The sequence below is a fragment of the Chanos chanos genome, chromosome 6, assembly GCF_902362185.1.
Source record: "Chanos chanos chromosome 6, fChaCha1.1, whole genome shotgun sequence".
In the NCBI taxonomy this organism is placed as follows: Eukaryota; Metazoa; Chordata; class Actinopteri; order Gonorynchiformes; family Chanidae; genus Chanos; species Chanos chanos.
The window spans coordinates 48,017,058-48,034,557 of NC_044500.1; the positions used below are offsets into that span (position 1 = coordinate 48,017,058).

The 17,500-nt window shown below is 45.4% G+C and overlaps 1 protein-coding gene across 1 annotated transcript in view; it reads right to left on the reverse strand.

Annotated features, from left to right (window-relative positions):
- The window catches only part of cacna2d2a (calcium channel, voltage-dependent, alpha 2/delta subunit 2a), a 175,623-nt gene that overhangs the window by 17,828 nt on the left and 140,295 nt on the right, over positions 1 to 17,500 (reverse strand). The window contains exons 10-19 of the mRNA XM_030776484.1: positions 17,062 to 17,223; positions 12,958 to 13,068; positions 11,907 to 11,985; positions 9,095 to 9,144; positions 4,722 to 4,811; positions 2,802 to 2,867; positions 1,401 to 1,475; positions 1,082 to 1,159; positions 780 to 851; positions 507 to 578 (exon numbers count right to left, since the gene is read on the reverse strand). Coding sequence (XP_030632344.1) covers positions 507 to 578; positions 780 to 851; positions 1,082 to 1,159; positions 1,401 to 1,475; positions 2,802 to 2,867; positions 4,722 to 4,811; positions 9,095 to 9,144; positions 11,907 to 11,985; positions 12,958 to 13,068; positions 17,062 to 17,223 — 855 coding nt within the window. The remainder of the gene's footprint in view (positions 1 to 506; positions 579 to 779; positions 852 to 1,081; positions 1,160 to 1,400; positions 1,476 to 2,801; positions 2,868 to 4,721; positions 4,812 to 9,094; positions 9,145 to 11,906; positions 11,986 to 12,957; positions 13,069 to 17,061; positions 17,224 to 17,500) is intronic.

Consider the following 17,500-nt stretch of genomic DNA (forward strand, 5'->3'; position numbering starts at 1 on the left):
GTAAAAGTCATTACCATCTCACTGTAAAGTCATTACCATCTCACTGTAAACGGTCATGACTATCTCACTGTAAAGTCATTACCATCTCACTGTAAAAGCAATTACCATCTCACTGTAAAAGTAATTACCATCTCACTGTAAAGTCATTACCATCTCACTGTAAAAGTAATTACCATCTCACTGTAAACAGTCATTATCATCTCGCTGTAAAGTCATTACCATCTCACTGTAAAGTCATTATCATCTCAGTGTAAAAGTAATAACCATCTCACTGTAAACGGTCATGACTATCTCACTGTAAAGTCATTACCATCTCACTGTAAACAGTCATGACTATCTCACTGTAAAGTCATTACCATCTCACTGTAAACAGTCATACTTTAAGCCCCATCGCGGGTGCTTTAGTGCTGAGGTCAAACAGAGGTGTGGGTGAGACAGAATTAGAGAGAATGGACATTCGTGTGTAATGGGCTGTGGTGAACACTCTCCAGCTGTTCTTAACTTGCCTTATCAATAGACTTCACAAGGGTTTTGACTTTCCTCTGTCCTGGCTTTCTGTCAATCATCTGGCGGCGGATCTGAGTGAGAGAGGGAAAGAAAGAAAGAAAGAAAGAGGAATGGTTGAAGGAAGAGAGACCTCAAACGGGTGGCTCTCAGTTCATCTGAGTGATGATTCTTTTATCTCCTTGACAGAGCAGTCTCAGTATGACTGAAGCGTTGCATCTCTGTTCATATAACGTTATAAAAACGTTTCACAGACGCAGCGTGCGGATGCTTACCTCTTCTTTGTTGTTGTCCTCCAGCTCGGCGTCCAGGAAGTCCAGCGTGACTGGCTCTCTGAAGTTAATGATCTGTAAGAACCAGTCATGCCAAAGCCAGAGATAAACACCGAGGGTCAGGAACAGACTGCCACTCAAATCAACAACATCCCCCAACACAAACACACAAACAAAAAAAAAACCCCACTTCACAAAACAGGAGAGAAATCACAGATCAATCAAAGTGTTTTCTGTCACTATATGAAAAGACTATGGGCAGAGAGCAGTGGATGACCGGTGTCGTGCTGTCATTCCTCTCTCACCTTAGGCTCCTGAAGGTTTGGGTGAAGCAAAACGTAGCCATTGGGATCAATGGCAAACGTGTAACCGTTTGCTCCAAGCTGTGTACACAAACAAAAAAATAAACAAACAAACAAAAGAGACTGTGTACTTTTACACTGTATCTCTGAGACGACCAGAGTAGAGATGTTTATTCAGGCGACTTTTATTCAACTCAGGTGAATTATCTACAGATAAAGGTTTCTGATTGGCTGCGGAGTTTTTTTGGGAGGTTTTTTTTTTTTTTTTTTTTTTTAGATTGACTCAGCCTTGTGTGAGTGTGTGGTTTTGTGTTCTACTTACTTTATACTGTGGTGTTAGTTTTTTAATTTCACTGAGAGCAATGTCCACACCCATAACTCCAAGTATAAGCTGATTCTGAGGGATCAGAATTAGGAAGAGAGAGAGAGACAGAAAGAGAGAGAGACAGAAAGAGAGATAGGTAGGAAGGGAGAGAGGGAGGGAGGGAGAGAAAGAAATGATAAGAGCGGAGAGTCAGACTCTAAAAATACCACACATCTATGATGCAAATATGCATCAGCCACCACTAGAGGGCAGAGTTGCTTTATCAGAAATTCAGACTCTCTAGTCTTTGGCACTGATTTCAATCAAACGTCCTTCTCTGTCCTCACTGTTCTTCACATGCCTCTCACAGCCATGTAGGAAGCGTCTTAAAGAGCATTAGACACCCAAATCATTTCACACACACACACATATAAATATATCAATCAGCACTGAGAACAACACCATTCAAATGTGAATATTTGATACATAAACGATTATATACTGAGTCCAGTTACGGGGGCTTGGACCACAGACACTGTCAGTAGGAGAAACTAGGAACGTTAGCAAGAAGAGGAAAGGTTAGTGAGTAGGGAGGAGAGGTGGAGAAGGTTAGTGAATAGGGAGGAGAGGTGGAGAAGGTTAGTGAATAGGGAGGAGAGAAGGTTAGTGAATATGGAGGAGAGGTGGAGAAGGTTAGTGAATAGGGAGGAGAGAAGGTTAGTGAATAGGGAGGAGAGAAGGTTAGTGAATCGGGAGGAGAGGTGGAGAAGGTTAGTGAATAGGGAGGAGAGAAGGTTAGTGAATAGGGAGGAGAGAAGGTGAGTGAATAGGGAGGAGAGGTGGAGAAGGTTAGTGAATAGGGAGGAGAGAAGGTGAGTGAATAGGGAGGAGAGAAGGTTAGTGAATAGGGAGGAGAGGTGGAGAGGGTTAGTGAATAGGGAGGAGAGGTGGAGAAGGTTAGTGAATAGGGAGGAGAGATGGTGAGTGAATAGGGAGGAGAGAAGGTTAGTGAATAGGGAGGAGAGAAGGTTAGTGAATAGGGAGGAGAGGTGGAGAGGGTTAGTGAATAGGGAGGAGAGGTGGAGAAGGTTAGTGAATAGGGAGGAGAGAAGGTGAGTGAATAGGGAGGAGAGAAGGTTAGTGAATAGGGAGGAGAGAAGGTTAGTGAATAGGGAGGAGAGGTGGAGAGGGTTAGTGAATAGGGAGGAGAGGTGGAGAAGGTTAGTGAATAGGGAGGAGAGGTGGAGAGGGTTAGTGAATAGGGAGGAGAGAAGGTTAGTGAATAGGGAGGAGAGAAGGTTAGTGAATAGGGAGGAGAGGCGGAGAAGGTTAGTGAATAGGGAGGAGAGAAGGTTAGTGAATAGGGAGCAGAGGTAATCCCTCTGTAGACAGTGACTGTATGTTTTGAGAGAAATGTACCTGTGAGCTTCCATCAGCAGTGAGGTTGAAAACTGGCATGGTCCCAGTAATTACAAGGCCCAAACCCTGGATTACAAAACATACAAAACAACAGCAAAATGTTCAAAATATTCACCAATAACAAAACAACTCTGTGAATACTCTGCTATATTTTTTCTGTACTCCTACAGAGGGGCATTTCACAGCGGGGTTTCATTTAACCTTATCATCCTCACCACTTACTTGCTCGGGTATAGAATCATTTCAATTATATACAAACACGCTCATGTGCACGCTCACACACACACACACACACACAAACACACGCGCGCGCACGCACACACGTGCACGCATGCATGCACACACACGCGTGCGTGCGCGCGCACGCACACACACACACACACACACGCACGCGCACACACACACACACACACACACACACACACACACACACACACAGAGCGAGAGTGAGGGAGAAAATTGCAGTATCAGGACTGTCGCTGAAGCAGAAGACTGTCACGACAACACACAGTGGAAAAAAATCCCACGAACACAGTAGATAAGGCAGAGCACGCACTGACGCCCAGACTAAAACAGACCCGTTTATTTTCAGTAAACGGACCTGTTAATGTGCAGGTATGTTTATATTTATTTACATTTACATAAACAGTTTGATTAAGGAAAAAAAAGACAAAACACAAGGATGGTGAAAATTCCATTTAAAGAAAAGCTTTTAGTTTGTTTGACAGATTGAATCTGGATGAAAGACAGTGGGGAATGTTCTGTATTTGTTTTCGTTTTTCATGACAATTACACATGTTCTAAGGACAGTCCTGACCTTAGACTGACAGGCTATAGCCAGTTCTTTGGTCTTTGGTGTGTCTGTCCTGTTAGTCTAAGCAAACACCGCTTAAATTTCACTCTCTGACCTACACCTCCTGCTGTTTATCGCCCTCACCCTCTGTCTGAGGACCAATCTCCACTGACGCTGGCTCTCTCTTCGGCCAATCAGTGACATGAGGTGGCCAGCAGGCCTTTTGGATCTGAAGATTGTGAAAGCTCAGGTCTGAACTGTTCTCTGTGGGAATGTAGCCACTCTCTCAGGTCAAAGACGCTCTCCTTGCTTCTCTCCCTCAAGGAAATGCAAAAAAGACGCTCCAGAGGATACTGAAGTTGTCGAAAAGGACAGCCAATCCAAAGTGAGCAAAATTTAGGAGTTTTTTAAACCGATCATATCACTTCGAAGCTAACCATTCTACATCCTTATTGGCTGGGAGACTGGTTCACATCTCCATCAGGTGTGTAAATCACTCAGTGTAAACATGTTTGACTGACAGTGATTCAAAGAATGGAAAAGCACAGAATTATTAAAACCAGACAGCTCTCGTCAGTGAGGTCTAGGCCTCTGAAAACAGGTGGAGAACTCTAAGAAGCCCTCGAACGACACATCAGTGTTCTTTTCAAAGCAGGAGAGATCAGACATTTGTGTCACCAAAAAACGAAACACGCAGGTCATATCTGTGATATTTAGCTTTGTAGTAGTAACAATGTGCCAATAGCAGCGATCCATCTGTTATCAGCGCCCTTTTTCTGTTCGGCTCTTTTAAACCACAACAAACGCCTCTGTAAGGCTAGCACTGGGCTAAACGCCTCAGTAAGGCTAGCACTGGGCTAGACACCTTGGTAAACCTAGTACCAGGCTAGAAGCCCCTGTAAAGCTAGTACCAGGCTAGACGCCCCTGTAAGGCTAGCACCAGGCTAGATGCCCCTGTAAGGCTAGCACCGGGCTAGACGCCTCCTCGTCTCTGCCAGTCTGGTGCACTCTGTTTGATGTGGTTGGTGACATGATGTACTGTTGCAGAGATAAAGTGTAACCAGAGTGTAAGGATAACAGAACAGTTTACAGTATGTAACAGGGTTGAACATTGATGTTGTCCTCACCAGAGCATCCTGGTAAACGTTGGTCCACTGGACCTGCTTGGCCCGGTTCCCTGCCAGTACCATGGGCCGACCCAGGACGTCCAGATACTCCTAAAAGATGGAGAATACAAATACACATGTACACACACACACACACACACACACATTCAACGTTATAAGACATGCGAAACTGTCATGAACAGATTAACACACACACACACACACACACCGGTAAAGCAGAGAGTCCCCACAGTGCTGTACAGGGCTATTTAAGCAGGAAAGTGCCTTGCTAAAAGCAGTGGTTGACTTGCTCTCTCAGTCATAAACGTAAGGAGTCTGACGGGCTGTCTCCCCTGTGTGTAAAACAGGCCGTTAAGAGAGTGTGTCCCAGAGGACAGCAGAGCCAGTCAGGGCCGTCACAAACCATTACCACACTGCTCTTAAAACACATCACCCCAGTCAGCCTGAACAATGCCACAGCAACTGTGTGTGTGTGTGTGTGTCTGTATTTGATTACTTAGTATTAATATGTGTGTGTGTGATTATTTAGTATTAGTGTGTGTGTGTGTGGGGGGGGGGGGGGTGTCTGTATGTGTTTACATGTTTATTGTCTGTTGTCTTAATGTCTGGTTGTGATAGTTTGTATGTGTGTGTGTGTGTGTGTGTGTGTGTGTGTGTGTGTGTGTTTCAGACTGAGTCTGAACTAAGACCTGTCACTCTACTCTGTGTAGAGTGAATGTCTGATCTCAGTATCGGTGAAACAGGATCAAAGTGTCTAGTCCTGACTGGCATTAATGGTTTCCATCCACAGTGCTGCCTATGTGCAGATGTCTTCTATGGGTAGACAGACTTGGAAATCTCAATGCATCCACTCTCAGAAGTGCAGGTTTTTTTTTTGGGTACAATGTCCAGATACATTCTGGTGGTCTGCCAGTCGTCTGACCCCCTTGTCTGTGTAAGTAAGTGTATTGATTACGTTATGCACTTAAGTGCTGACTTAACGGCCTTCTGCAGTGGCGGTGTGCCCGAGAGCTGTCAGCCAGCTTCTCCGGAAATATACTCTAAATCTCTCTGCGGGAGGACCTTTTGACGAATTAGTGCAATTACAAATACTCTCCGTTTCAGCTCTCTGGCTGTGGGTACTTAAACAACCAATGATTAGAGGTATTTACAAGTGGCACTGTTCAAAGAAAGCGTTTTGTGTCCCTTAATTTGGTGGCAACGGGGCTGAAAAGAAAACGTTAATCATTCTGAAGCATCACGAAACGCGCTGAAAAATCTTTCAATAATAAAACAAGTTTTTTCGATTAATGTAGAATGGGCTGTTGCTCGGAACACACTGAACGTCACGCCTATACCTCAAATTAAAATACCTCCCCCTGTCTTTGTCACTATGTTAAGGTGTTTCCAAAACCCATTTGCGACTTGAGCGGCTAATTTCTTTTCACAGTGCGTGCTAATTCTCGGGTGAGCTCCTTAAATAGCTGAAAGGTTGACCTCGGTTAGAGGATATTAGTGCCTCTCTCTCATAAAAGCCATTCGTTGTGAAAAGCAGACGACAACGGAGCTCTTCACAGCTACACCGTGGACCGTTTTTATTCACCGGCCGAAGGAACGGCTAGGTGCTGACAAGCGTAACCTATTCTGTTATTAGCACGCTTAAAAGTCCCCGTTTAACGCGCCGCGGGGAGATGTTTCATCACACCGATGACAGGCAGACCTTTCCGCCGGAATCGAGGGGAGAAATTTTCCGCCTGACGGGAGTAATCTATGGAACGTAAACACCAGCTAGCGGAAAACATGAGGCTCTTACTCCGCCAAACACACACACGACTAACACTAGTCCCACACACGGCCCACAGATTCTGTCTAACGCACCCATATAGCGTGAAGCAGGCCTAATATCAATGACCCCAAAGGTATGACGACAGAGAACGGCAGGTTAAAAAGATATCCTCCTAGGACACAGGTATCTGGTTATGTTTATACATATACTAATTTGTTCAAGTTATATCCAGGAAGAGCTATATTTTAAAATACACTTAAAATTAGTGTTGATTTTACAGTACATATCGTAACGTTTGTCCACACATGTTTACTAATTTAGAGTATGATGCGGCTTTTATTGCTAGCGTCTACACCTTACAACACTTTAATTATAACGATAAAAAAACCCGAATACCGTAAAATGTTTTTTGTGCTGCTCGTAAAACAGACTACTATTCGATGACGATACAAATCTCGAGGGAAAGAGAAAGGGAGGGGGTGTCGATGGACAAACGGAGGATGGGTCGGTTTGTTTTTGACCTGCGGCGGGGCAGCAGAGAGGGACATAGTCTTGTTTCTGGAAATGAGGGAAATCAATAATGATAAGAAAAAAAAAACCCTCTTACGCGACTTATGGTAGTGAGCTGCTACAGGGTTGCTGAAACGCTAGTCACTTATCACGTTAACAAACTCACAATACAGTACAACACTCACTTAACATAAAAAAGAAAGGAATAAAGAAAGAAAAAGATGATAATGTTTCATCTTCACTGTACAGGGCTTATGTCGCAGGCAGACGTGGGCTGACAGGCGGCTCAGTTAGAGCTGATTACTTTGCCTTGCATGGGGTCTTTGGCTGAGAGTGGTAAAGATGTTTGACAGGGTGTAATGTAATGTGTATGGCCCAGGTGTGCGTGTGTTTGGCGAACTGATCTGGAAAGCTACTCCACCTCACACACCTGCTACAGGAAACCTATTAGAGTAAGTGGCAGTTTTTGCAATGAAATTATGCCTTAGCTAATAGAAGAGCTGACAGTCTACCCAGGAAATCTGATCAGTTTGCACCAAGGGAGGGAGGGGGGGGGGCAGAGGGGGGGGGGGGGGGGGATCTGGAATCTGTGTGATTGATGGAGTGAGAGGAGAAAAGAGGGCGTGTAACACAATGGATGTAGGTTTAAGAATGCACACGAGCGAGTGTGTGTGTGTGTGTGTGTGTGTGTGTGTGAGACAGGGAGAAATGCATGTCGAGTGTGTGTGTGTGCGTGTGTGTGAGACAGGGAGAAATGCATGTCGTGTGTGTGTGTGTGCGTGTGTGTGTGAGACAGGGAGAAATGCATGTCGTGTGTGTGTGTGTGTGAGACAGGGAGAAATGCATGTCGTGTGTGTGTGCGTGTGTGTGTGAGACAGGGAGAAATGCATGTCGTGTGTGTGTGTGTGAGACAGGGAGAAATGCATGTCGTGTGTGTGTGCGTGTGTGTGAGACAGGGAGAAATGCATGTCGTGTGTGTGTGTGTGAGACAGGGAGAAATGCATGTCGTGTGTGTGTGCGTGTGTGTGAGACAGGGAGAAATGCATGTCGTGTGTGTGTGTGTGTGTGTGCGCGTGTGTGTGAGATGCCGGGGGTGGGGTGGCGGTGTTAGATAATAGAGAATAGTAAGGCTGATGGAGAGAAACAAGAACAGGAGAATGGAGGAGGAGAAAAGAATAGAGAAGAGAGAGAGAGAGAAGAGAGAGGGGGAGAGACAGAGAGACTGACGAGGATTTGACAGCACAGCCCAGCTGGTTGCCAGAGCCCACTGAGGAGAAAAGGAAGCGTTGACATTGTTTTATCTCTCCATCTCCGTCTCCTCACATCCCTCTGTGGCTGTCGGCTTTGATATGGCATACCGATAGCCAGAGATAAACATCAGATTAAATTATTAAGAATATCTTCAAAGAAAACAAAAATAACAAACTCAGAGTGAACTCTACGAATGTAGTACGGTTTCAGTGTGTCTTTCCGCTGTCACAGAAACATAACACACACATATCCATGTACACACATTCACTAACTCTCTCTCTCTCACACACAGACACACACACACACATCCATATACACACATTCACTAACTCTCTCTCTCACACACACACACACATCCATATACACACATTCACTAACTCTCTCTCTCACACACACACACACACACACACGTATACACATACTCACTTACTCTTTCTCACACACACTCGCACACCCACACTCACACGAATGAATACACACCCACACTTAAATTCACACTAGTCTGGGTTATAGAATACTGCTTGAACAAATACAATGTACAGACTTACACACAACCCTCGCAGACAGACGGACACACACACACACACACACACGCACACGCACGCATATACATGCATACACACATTCACTCACTCTTGTCACACACACACACACATATATACATATGTACTTTCTCTCTCTTAAACACACATATGCACACATACATAACACACACTCACTCATTGTAGTCTGGGTTATAGATTACTGCTAGAGCAAATACAATATGTAGATACACACACACACATGTCCATGCAGACATGAAGGGAGGGGTATCAATCCAGCCTATGCGAGCTGAGAGAATACATACCTGTGTGTTAATTCTTATGGCTCCGATAGATGGAATTTCAAAGTAGTACCCTACAGAGAGAGAATACAGAGAGAGAATCAGCAAAGCGTAGCAATCTCTTTAAACAGACTACACACACACACACACTTACATATAGACACACTTCAATTAGCCAATCAGAGTGGTGTTACACACAACCCATAAATCAGTCAGAACTGTATTATATTACAGCGGGTGTTACTTGTATATGCGTGTGAGTGTGTGTGTGAGACCTAGGCTAATTGTGTATTCTGTAGCAGTGTGTGTTGGAGTAAAGATGATTACAGACTTTGAGAGAGTGTTGGAGGGTCAATAAGCGCGTCTGCCTGACTTATTAAAACCAGCAGCCTTTATACAAAACCCTGCAAAACGGGGACGTTCTCCGCAGAATGTTAAAACGCCAAGACATGTCTGTCACAGCCAAACGAGATTCACGCTCTCCTAACAGCTCTCTCTCTCTCTCACACACACACACATACACACACACAACACACACACACACTCTTTTATCTTAATAGCCAAATGTGGATGTACCATTGACTCCCATTTCATTTTAACTGAGGACTTCTATGCCTAATCATAGAGAAGACTGTAGAAATATTCTGCTTCTTTTATAAGTGTAACAATAGTAACTGTGTCTTTTTAAATGTTTTCTTCCCCCGGCGAGGACCAGCAAAATGTTCCCCTAAAATGAGGTGCGTTTTTAAATCCCAGGATGCCCATGGTGCCAGAACAACCAAAACCACACACACACACACACACACACACACACACACACACAGACAGACGCAGAGAGAGAGAGTGTGTCCTGTTGGGTGAAAAGAAAATGAGAAAACGAGAGAGTCTGGCTTTGAGCTCCACAGCCACCCAGCAGAAACCCATCAGCAAACACACCTTGGCCAGAATAAGAACAGCATCCGTGGAATATTAACAGGCTAGAAATTTCCAGAACTACCGCGCTGCCGGTGGCAGTTCTCACACAGAGGAATGGCGCGTGCATGGAGTAAAAGCGGATCCCGGAGTCAAACCCATCCAGACCAGAACAAGAGGATTACAACTCTGCCAGACCGGGTCCAAGAGCCAGATTAAGTTAAAAGGGAGTATGAGTCTATCAAGGTTGGCATCAGAGTAGAGTCAGGAGTCAGAGAGAGAGAGAGAGAGAGAGTCATAGAAAGTTTAAGGTAGCCACAGGGAGTCTAAAACAACATGTCTAAAATGAGTCTGACAGATCAATCAAATGATTTTCCTGTAATCAGAGGTATTACTGAAAAGTGAGAGAGAGACAGTGTGAGAGAGAGCCAACTGAATCCTCCATGCTGAGAATGAGTCAAAGAGAGATTGAACAGTTCACACTGACCTGTGCTAGAGCTGCATGACCGTATGAATATGGCTAAGAATATGGTTAGACTGATTCACTCTGTGAGTCAAACTCACTCACTCACAGAGATTCACTCACAGACGGTCTAAAATGTGTTAGACACTGACTCAGACAAATTCAGAAAGAGTCAAAAAAAGAATTCAGCAGATTCAGCACCGAGGGCCATAAGAAAACCAGTCAGTCTACCAGTCTGATATCTCACACACACAAACACACACACACACACACACACAAACACACACAGAGCGCCCAGACTAATCTTTATCATATACTTTCATACACTGGTATCGTGTTTGTGCTCTGGTCCCTGAGCCTGGTCTCGTTAACACGGGATTGGATGCTTTAACACAAGCACTGGGCCAGTGTTCTCCACCAAAGCCACAGAGACACCAAACGCTAAGCTCAACATTGACTGGCTCTGTGTGTGCGTGTGTGTGTGTGTGTGTGTCACTAGATATCTCTGTATTCGTTTGCATTTTGAGTGTGATTCTTTTCCAGGAGGGAAAAGACATCTTACATGCATGTATCCTGCAGGGCTAAGAGTCAAGACGTGTGTGTGTGTGTGTGTTTGCTGAACTATCAGGGGTCGTCGCTGTTCAAACGAGATAGGGGCTAAGACAATCGGTGCCTATATAGAGGAGACGGGCACTCTGTGGAGATAGACACGGCGAAAACCCTCGGATTGCTTCAGACGCTGGGGTCGCGTCGACAGCTGTCATTACTAACCGAGCTAACGGAGAGGCGCGGAGGACTAATCCAGCCCGCGCAGCAGCCCGAGAGACGACACAGCTATCGGCACAAAGCCAGTCTCAACCCGGCTAATTAATTAGAGGTTTCCGGAAGGGAGAGGCGGTTCTGAAGCACTTGGCACCATTTGCAATTAACTAATCAAGCAGCTCAGAGAGTAATGATCATTAAGAGAAAAAGCTCCACGCCAACGGGAGCAGAGCGGGAAACGAGTATGAAAGAGAGGTGTTAGAGAGAGAGAGCGAGAGCAGGAAAAAGAGAGCCTAAGACAAACATAAAAAGGAGAACAAAAAGGGGAGAGTAAAAAGAGAGAGAGAGAGAGAGAGAGAGAGAGAGAAGAGTTAAATGTGCGTGATGGGATTAGCAGTAGCGGGGTCAGATACGTTAGCACTGCTGCAGTAGTAATATGTGCTGAGATTACCCAGGGCATCCACAGGTCGCGGTAATGGCTCTGGTCTTCCTGCGTAGTCAGGTCATATCAGTTCAGCCAGACACACAGAATCATGGGAAACGACAGAGCGCCGGGTGAAAGGGGCCGAAGCTAATTTAGGCTTAGATGACCTCGGTTCACGGCAGACGCGCCGAAACCCGGATCCTCGCTCGGATGAGGAACGGGGCGGGAAGGGGCAGTGACTCGGTGGGAAAACTTTCCGTTTGTCTGCGACGTACCTTTATTGGCGCAAGCGATCCACTGCAGAGGAGTGACGTCGTAATTGTGCTGCCCGACGGAGAAGGTGAACACTCGAACCTGGGGCCGAAGAGGAAGTGACATCAGTCAAAAACACTAAAACCGCATTCATACAGTAACAGGACATTCCCAAACAGAGAAATGAATATTACACAGAGAGAATATGGGGGAGGAGGGGGGGGGGCGTAGCCAATGGTAGAGTCTAATGCTTCCCAAATGCCACGCTGAACAGTCTTATAAAAACACAGTGAAAAAACATTTGGGACTTTGTCACTGGACAAAAAAAGGAGGGCCATCTTCATGTTGCCTTAATGAGTCAAAAAAAGGCTCTATTTCATTTATGACGTCCGGGCGATAGTGATTCTGTCTTAACTATTGGACTGAGGTTGGTCCTGTTGTGACTACTGGACTGAATGAGGTTGGTCCTGTTGTGACTATTGGAGAGAATGAGGTTGGTCCTGTTGTGACTATTGGACTGAATGAGGTTGGTCCCGTTGTGACTATTGGACTGAATGAGGTTGGTCCTGTTGTGACTATTGGACTGAATGAGGTTGGTCCTGACGTGTTTTCTGCTGTAAAAGAGAACTGATCCTCATGAACAGAAACACACTGACAGAGGTGATGCTGAGATGGGGAAAGGATGAGTCTAAACTAGAGAAGAATGAGAGATTGAGTGAGGGATTAAGGGGAAAGACAGCCACAGTGAACGGAGAAATTTTGGCAGATGAGTGTGGGGTCAAAGGTGAGGTGATGGTTGGAGACTGGACAGAGAGTGTTAAGGATTAAAAATGGGCAGAGCACGATAGAGTCAAAATATCATGTGGTCATGTGGTATGGTACTGTTTTTTTGGGCCAGTGATAGTTGTATAGTGTCATGTGGTGTGGTACCGTTTTTTTGGGCCAGTGATAGTTGTGTAGTGTCATGTGGTGTGGTACTGTTTTTTTGGGCCAGTGATAGTTGTGTAGTGTCATGTGGTGTGGTACCATTTTACTGGGCCAGTGATAGTTGTGTAGTGTCATGTGGTGTGGTACCGTTTTATTGGGCCAGTTGTATTTCTCAAAAATGTCCTGAGCACGGTCCTCTCCTCCATCTGTGAACATCATGATCATTTTATTACAGTTTGCCCTCGGAGCACTTGTCTCCTGTCCCAGAGAGAGAGAGAGAGAGAGAGAGAGAGAGAGAGGGAGAGAGGGAGGGAGGGAGGGAGGGAGAGAGAGAGAGAGAAATAATAACAGGGGAGAGGAGAGACAAGAATGTTGATAAGTACATTTCATTTCAACACTCTTTAAATATGTAAATAGTACTGCTTAGTTGCATACAAATTTTGTGTGTGTGTGGCTTTTTTTGTGTGTGTGTGAGTGTGTGTATGTGTGTGTGTGTGTGTGTCTGTGCGTGTGTATGTGTTTTCAGTGAGAGTTGGCAGTTCCTCACTTCACTGACAGGATTCTAATAAAGACAAATAATACACACACTAATACATATTTTCACTGCATGCCACACTCTCCACCAATCAGAGCCTGGTTGGCATGTCATGCTCTCCACCAATCAGAGCCCGGCTGGCATGCCACACTCTCCACCAATCAGAGCCCAGCTGGCATGCAGGTAAACTGGTTGTTTTAATCTGACTGTGAACAGAAGACTGGAAGAAGGTTTGGATCTCAGCCTTCAAAATCAGATAATGAGTATCATTCCTGTGTGTGTATGTGTGTGTGTGTGCCTCTGTGTGCGTGTGTGCATGTTATCTCCCTCCAGCCTAACTCATCAATCATATCATCAGAGCCCATTAGAGCACCAGCCGGCCAAAATACACAAGCATGCACGTGCACACACACATATACACACACAAACATGACTGCGCGTGTGTGTGTGTGTCTGCGTGCATGAGGCAATGACGTAATGCCGAATTCTCTGGTTTTCAGCTCTCTCAGCCCGACGACAGTCACCTTCCACACGAACAGATTTCTGATAGCAGTGTCACAGTCCACAGAACTGATTGTCAGTCATCAGACAGCGAGCTTCCTGTTTCATGCTTATGAACATGGTCATGTGACCCTCACAGGGAGAACCCAACAGTCTGGTAAAGATGAACATACACTGAGAAATACTTGCCTTTAAAGACAGTTAAACACAATTAAACCCTCTGATGGGCCAGTTGTCAGGACGCCGCAGCAATAGTGTAGGGAAGGGCTCTGACTTACACATGAGATGCTAGTCTACCTGTGTGTTGTGAAAGTGTGTGAGGCAGTCTACCTGTGTGTTGTGAGAGTGTGTGAGGCAGTCTGTCTGTGTGCTGTGAGAGTGTGTGAGGCAGTCTACCTGTGTGTTGTGAGAGTGTGTGAGGCAGTCTGTCTGTGTGCTGTGAGAGTGTGTGAGGCAGTCTGTCTGTGTGTTGTGGGAGTGTGTGAGGCAGTCTGTCTGTGTGTTGTGGGAGTGTGTGAGGCAGTCTGTCTGTGTGTTGTGAAAGTGTGTGAGGCAGTCTGTCTGTGTGTTGTGGGAGTGTGTGAGGCAGTCTGTCTGTGTGTTGTGGGAGTGTGTGAGGCAGTCTGTCTGTGTGTTGTGAAAGTGTGTGAGGCAGTCTGTCTGTGTGCTGTGAGAGTGTGTGAGGCAGTCTACCTGTGTGTTGTGAGAGTGTGTGAGGCAGTCTGTCTGTGTGCTGTGAGAGTGTGTGAGGCAGTCTACCTGTGTGTTGTGAAAGTGTGTGAGGCAGTCTGTCTGTGTGTTGTGAGAGTGTGTGAGGCAGTCTACCTGTGTGTTGTGAGAGTGTGTGAGGCAGTCTGTCTGTGTGCTGTGAGAGTGTGTGAGGCAGTCTACCTGTGTGTTGTGAAAGTGTGTGAGGCAGTCTGTCTGTGTGTTGTGAGAGTGTGTGAGGCAGTCTGTCTGTGTGTTGTGAGAGTGTGTGAGACAGTCTGTCTGTGTGTTGTGAGAGTGTGTGAGGCAGTCTGTCTGTGTGTTGTGAGAGTGTGTGAGACAGTCTGTCTGTGTGCTGTGAGAGTGTGTGAGGCAGTCTACCTGTGTGTTGTGGGAGTGTGTGAGGCAGTCTGTCTGTGTGTTGTGGGAGTGTGTGAGACAGTCTGTCTGTGTGTTGTGAGAGTGTGTGAGACAGTCTGTCTGTGTGTTGTGAGAGTGTGTGAGGCAGTCTGTCTGTGTGTTGTGAGAGTGTGTGAGACAGTCTGTCTGTGTGTTGTGAGAGTGTGTGAGGCAGTCTGTCTGTGTGTTGTGAGAGTGTGTGAGACAGTCTGTCTGTGTGTTGTGAGTGTGTGAGGCAGTCTGTCTGTGTGTTGTGAGTGTGTGAGGCAGTCTGTCTGTGTGTTGTGAGTGTGTGAGGCAGTCTACCTGTGTGTTGTGAGGGGGGGGGGGGGGGGGGGGGGGGGTGCAGTCATTTTTTTTATTCACCAAACGGATTACTAGTGCAATAGCTAAACTGCCAAAGATGTATCCAGGACTCATCAGGTACGGGTAAGTCAAATGGCACAGGACAAAGGTCGGATATTTGGAGATGCCATTCACACACCTCAAGTTTGGCCCTGTTTTCCTCTAAGCATCTCTTTAGTTAAAACAAATGCAACACACACACACACACACACGCGCGTGCGCACAGACATAAACACACACACACACACACATATGCACGGGCAGACATCCTCATCGTTCGCAGTACATTGGGCTGTTTGAGGTTAGGAACTGGCCTTGGACAGTTTAGACCACGAACCCTAACGGCATTAAAGCAGGAGGTGGTCAGGAGTCTCGACTCTTTCCTAACGCAGCGGTATGTCATTGTTTGGGTCCACACCACACCACACCACACCAGCTGTAACGGTGCGTGAAATACATGCTGTTTTGTAAAAAGGCAAAACTGGTTTAGTTATGTGATTCATCCCTAACCTCTGGCTCAGTCCCAGACCACAGGACTACAGTATTCAGTGTTACATTGTATTTAATTTTACATTAATGTCTTACAGGGGGACATAACCGACAAAAGCTTCAGTTCCTTATTTTATTTTTTTTTTGGTTTTTTTTTTTCCCTCTCATGATGGGAGATGAAACCTCCCAAATTGAGTTTTCTGCCCTGGGTTTGTTCTGTTCTCAGATTTTAAAAGGTCTCCAGATCCTCTCTCACTCAACTCTTGACCCTGGGAAATTTAGTCAGAGGATGTTTAGGTATTAATGTCAAAAGAGGGTTTCAAACAAACGGGAGGGAACCATCTCCTGAATGGCTCAGCTCTAGTCTATACTGGCTCTCCCCTCATTGTGTTGAGTAAATCTCTTTAAGCTGTCGTCTGGTCTCCAGAGAACCACCCTGAACCTAATTCTGCTCCAAACATATCCTATTAGAACAGTTTACATATCTCACAAAAAAAAACATCATGTAGACTCTTTTACCATATGGTTACCTTGTGGTTACTATGGTTACTTTATGGTTACTATGGTTACATATGGTTACTTTATGCCACGTGCAGCTACTTTACAGCCACTGAAAGTTCAGAAGTGATTGGCAACCATAAAGTTAATCTTTTCCCCAGAGAAAAATAGTTTTTTTTTTAATGTAAATTGAAAAGACAGCACTGTTAGCACAAATCAGAGGACATTACTTTAGCACCAGTCAGTGGACATCACTGTAAAACAACATTGTAAACATCTGCTGTAAAATAACCATTACCAGTAAACAAGACCCTAATTTACATCATCTCTCTGTTTCTAATACAGCAAACCTGAATGACAGAAAAGTCATTTTAAATAGCACTCCGACAGATATTCATTAGATTTGGTATTTCTTGAAATTTTTCACTTTTCAAATCCTAAATATCATCCAGTCAAACCAGTGGCCCGAAACAGCAGCCTCACACAAACAGCCAGGACACAGAGCCCATGTGAAGGACCGTCACGTGACCCACGTGCAGGACAGTCATGTGACCCATGTTAACACCAGTCATGTGACTCACGTGCAGGACAGTCATGTGACCCATGTAAACTGGAATCTAGATTTATAATCTGTAGTTCCCTTTGGTGTGTGTGTGTGTGATCTCTGACATGTCTTACATTGAGAAGTTGTTCGAAGGCAAACTGGAATCCAGATTTATAATCTGTAGTGCCCTTTGGTGTGTGTGTGTGTGTGTGTGATCTCTGACATGTCTTACATTGAGAAGTTGTTCGAAGGCGAACTGGAATCCAGATTTATAATCCGTGGTGCCCTTGGCCTCCATCCGCATCACCTCTCTCTTAAAGATCTTCTTATTCCTCACGTTTGCCTGGACCAGAGTCTTAAAGCAGGACACCACTGCGTCGGCCTTCTCATTAAACTGACAGACAGAGAGAGAGAGAGAGAGAGAGAGAGAGCGAGAGAGAGAGAGAGAGACAGAGAGAGAGAGAGAGACAGTCTGTTTAGAGTCGATTAACAACTTCAATGTTTCACCAAAATGTATTTCTCCAGGGCTGTTTGGATCATCAGCAGTTTGGTTTGGTTTTGTCGGCAGTGGGAGGGTCAGATAGTTCATTTCCAGTGTAAACACATTTATTTCTGATGTGTGATCGTAGTTTCAGCTTGGACGACACAGAGACCCAGGGGTATGAGTGACC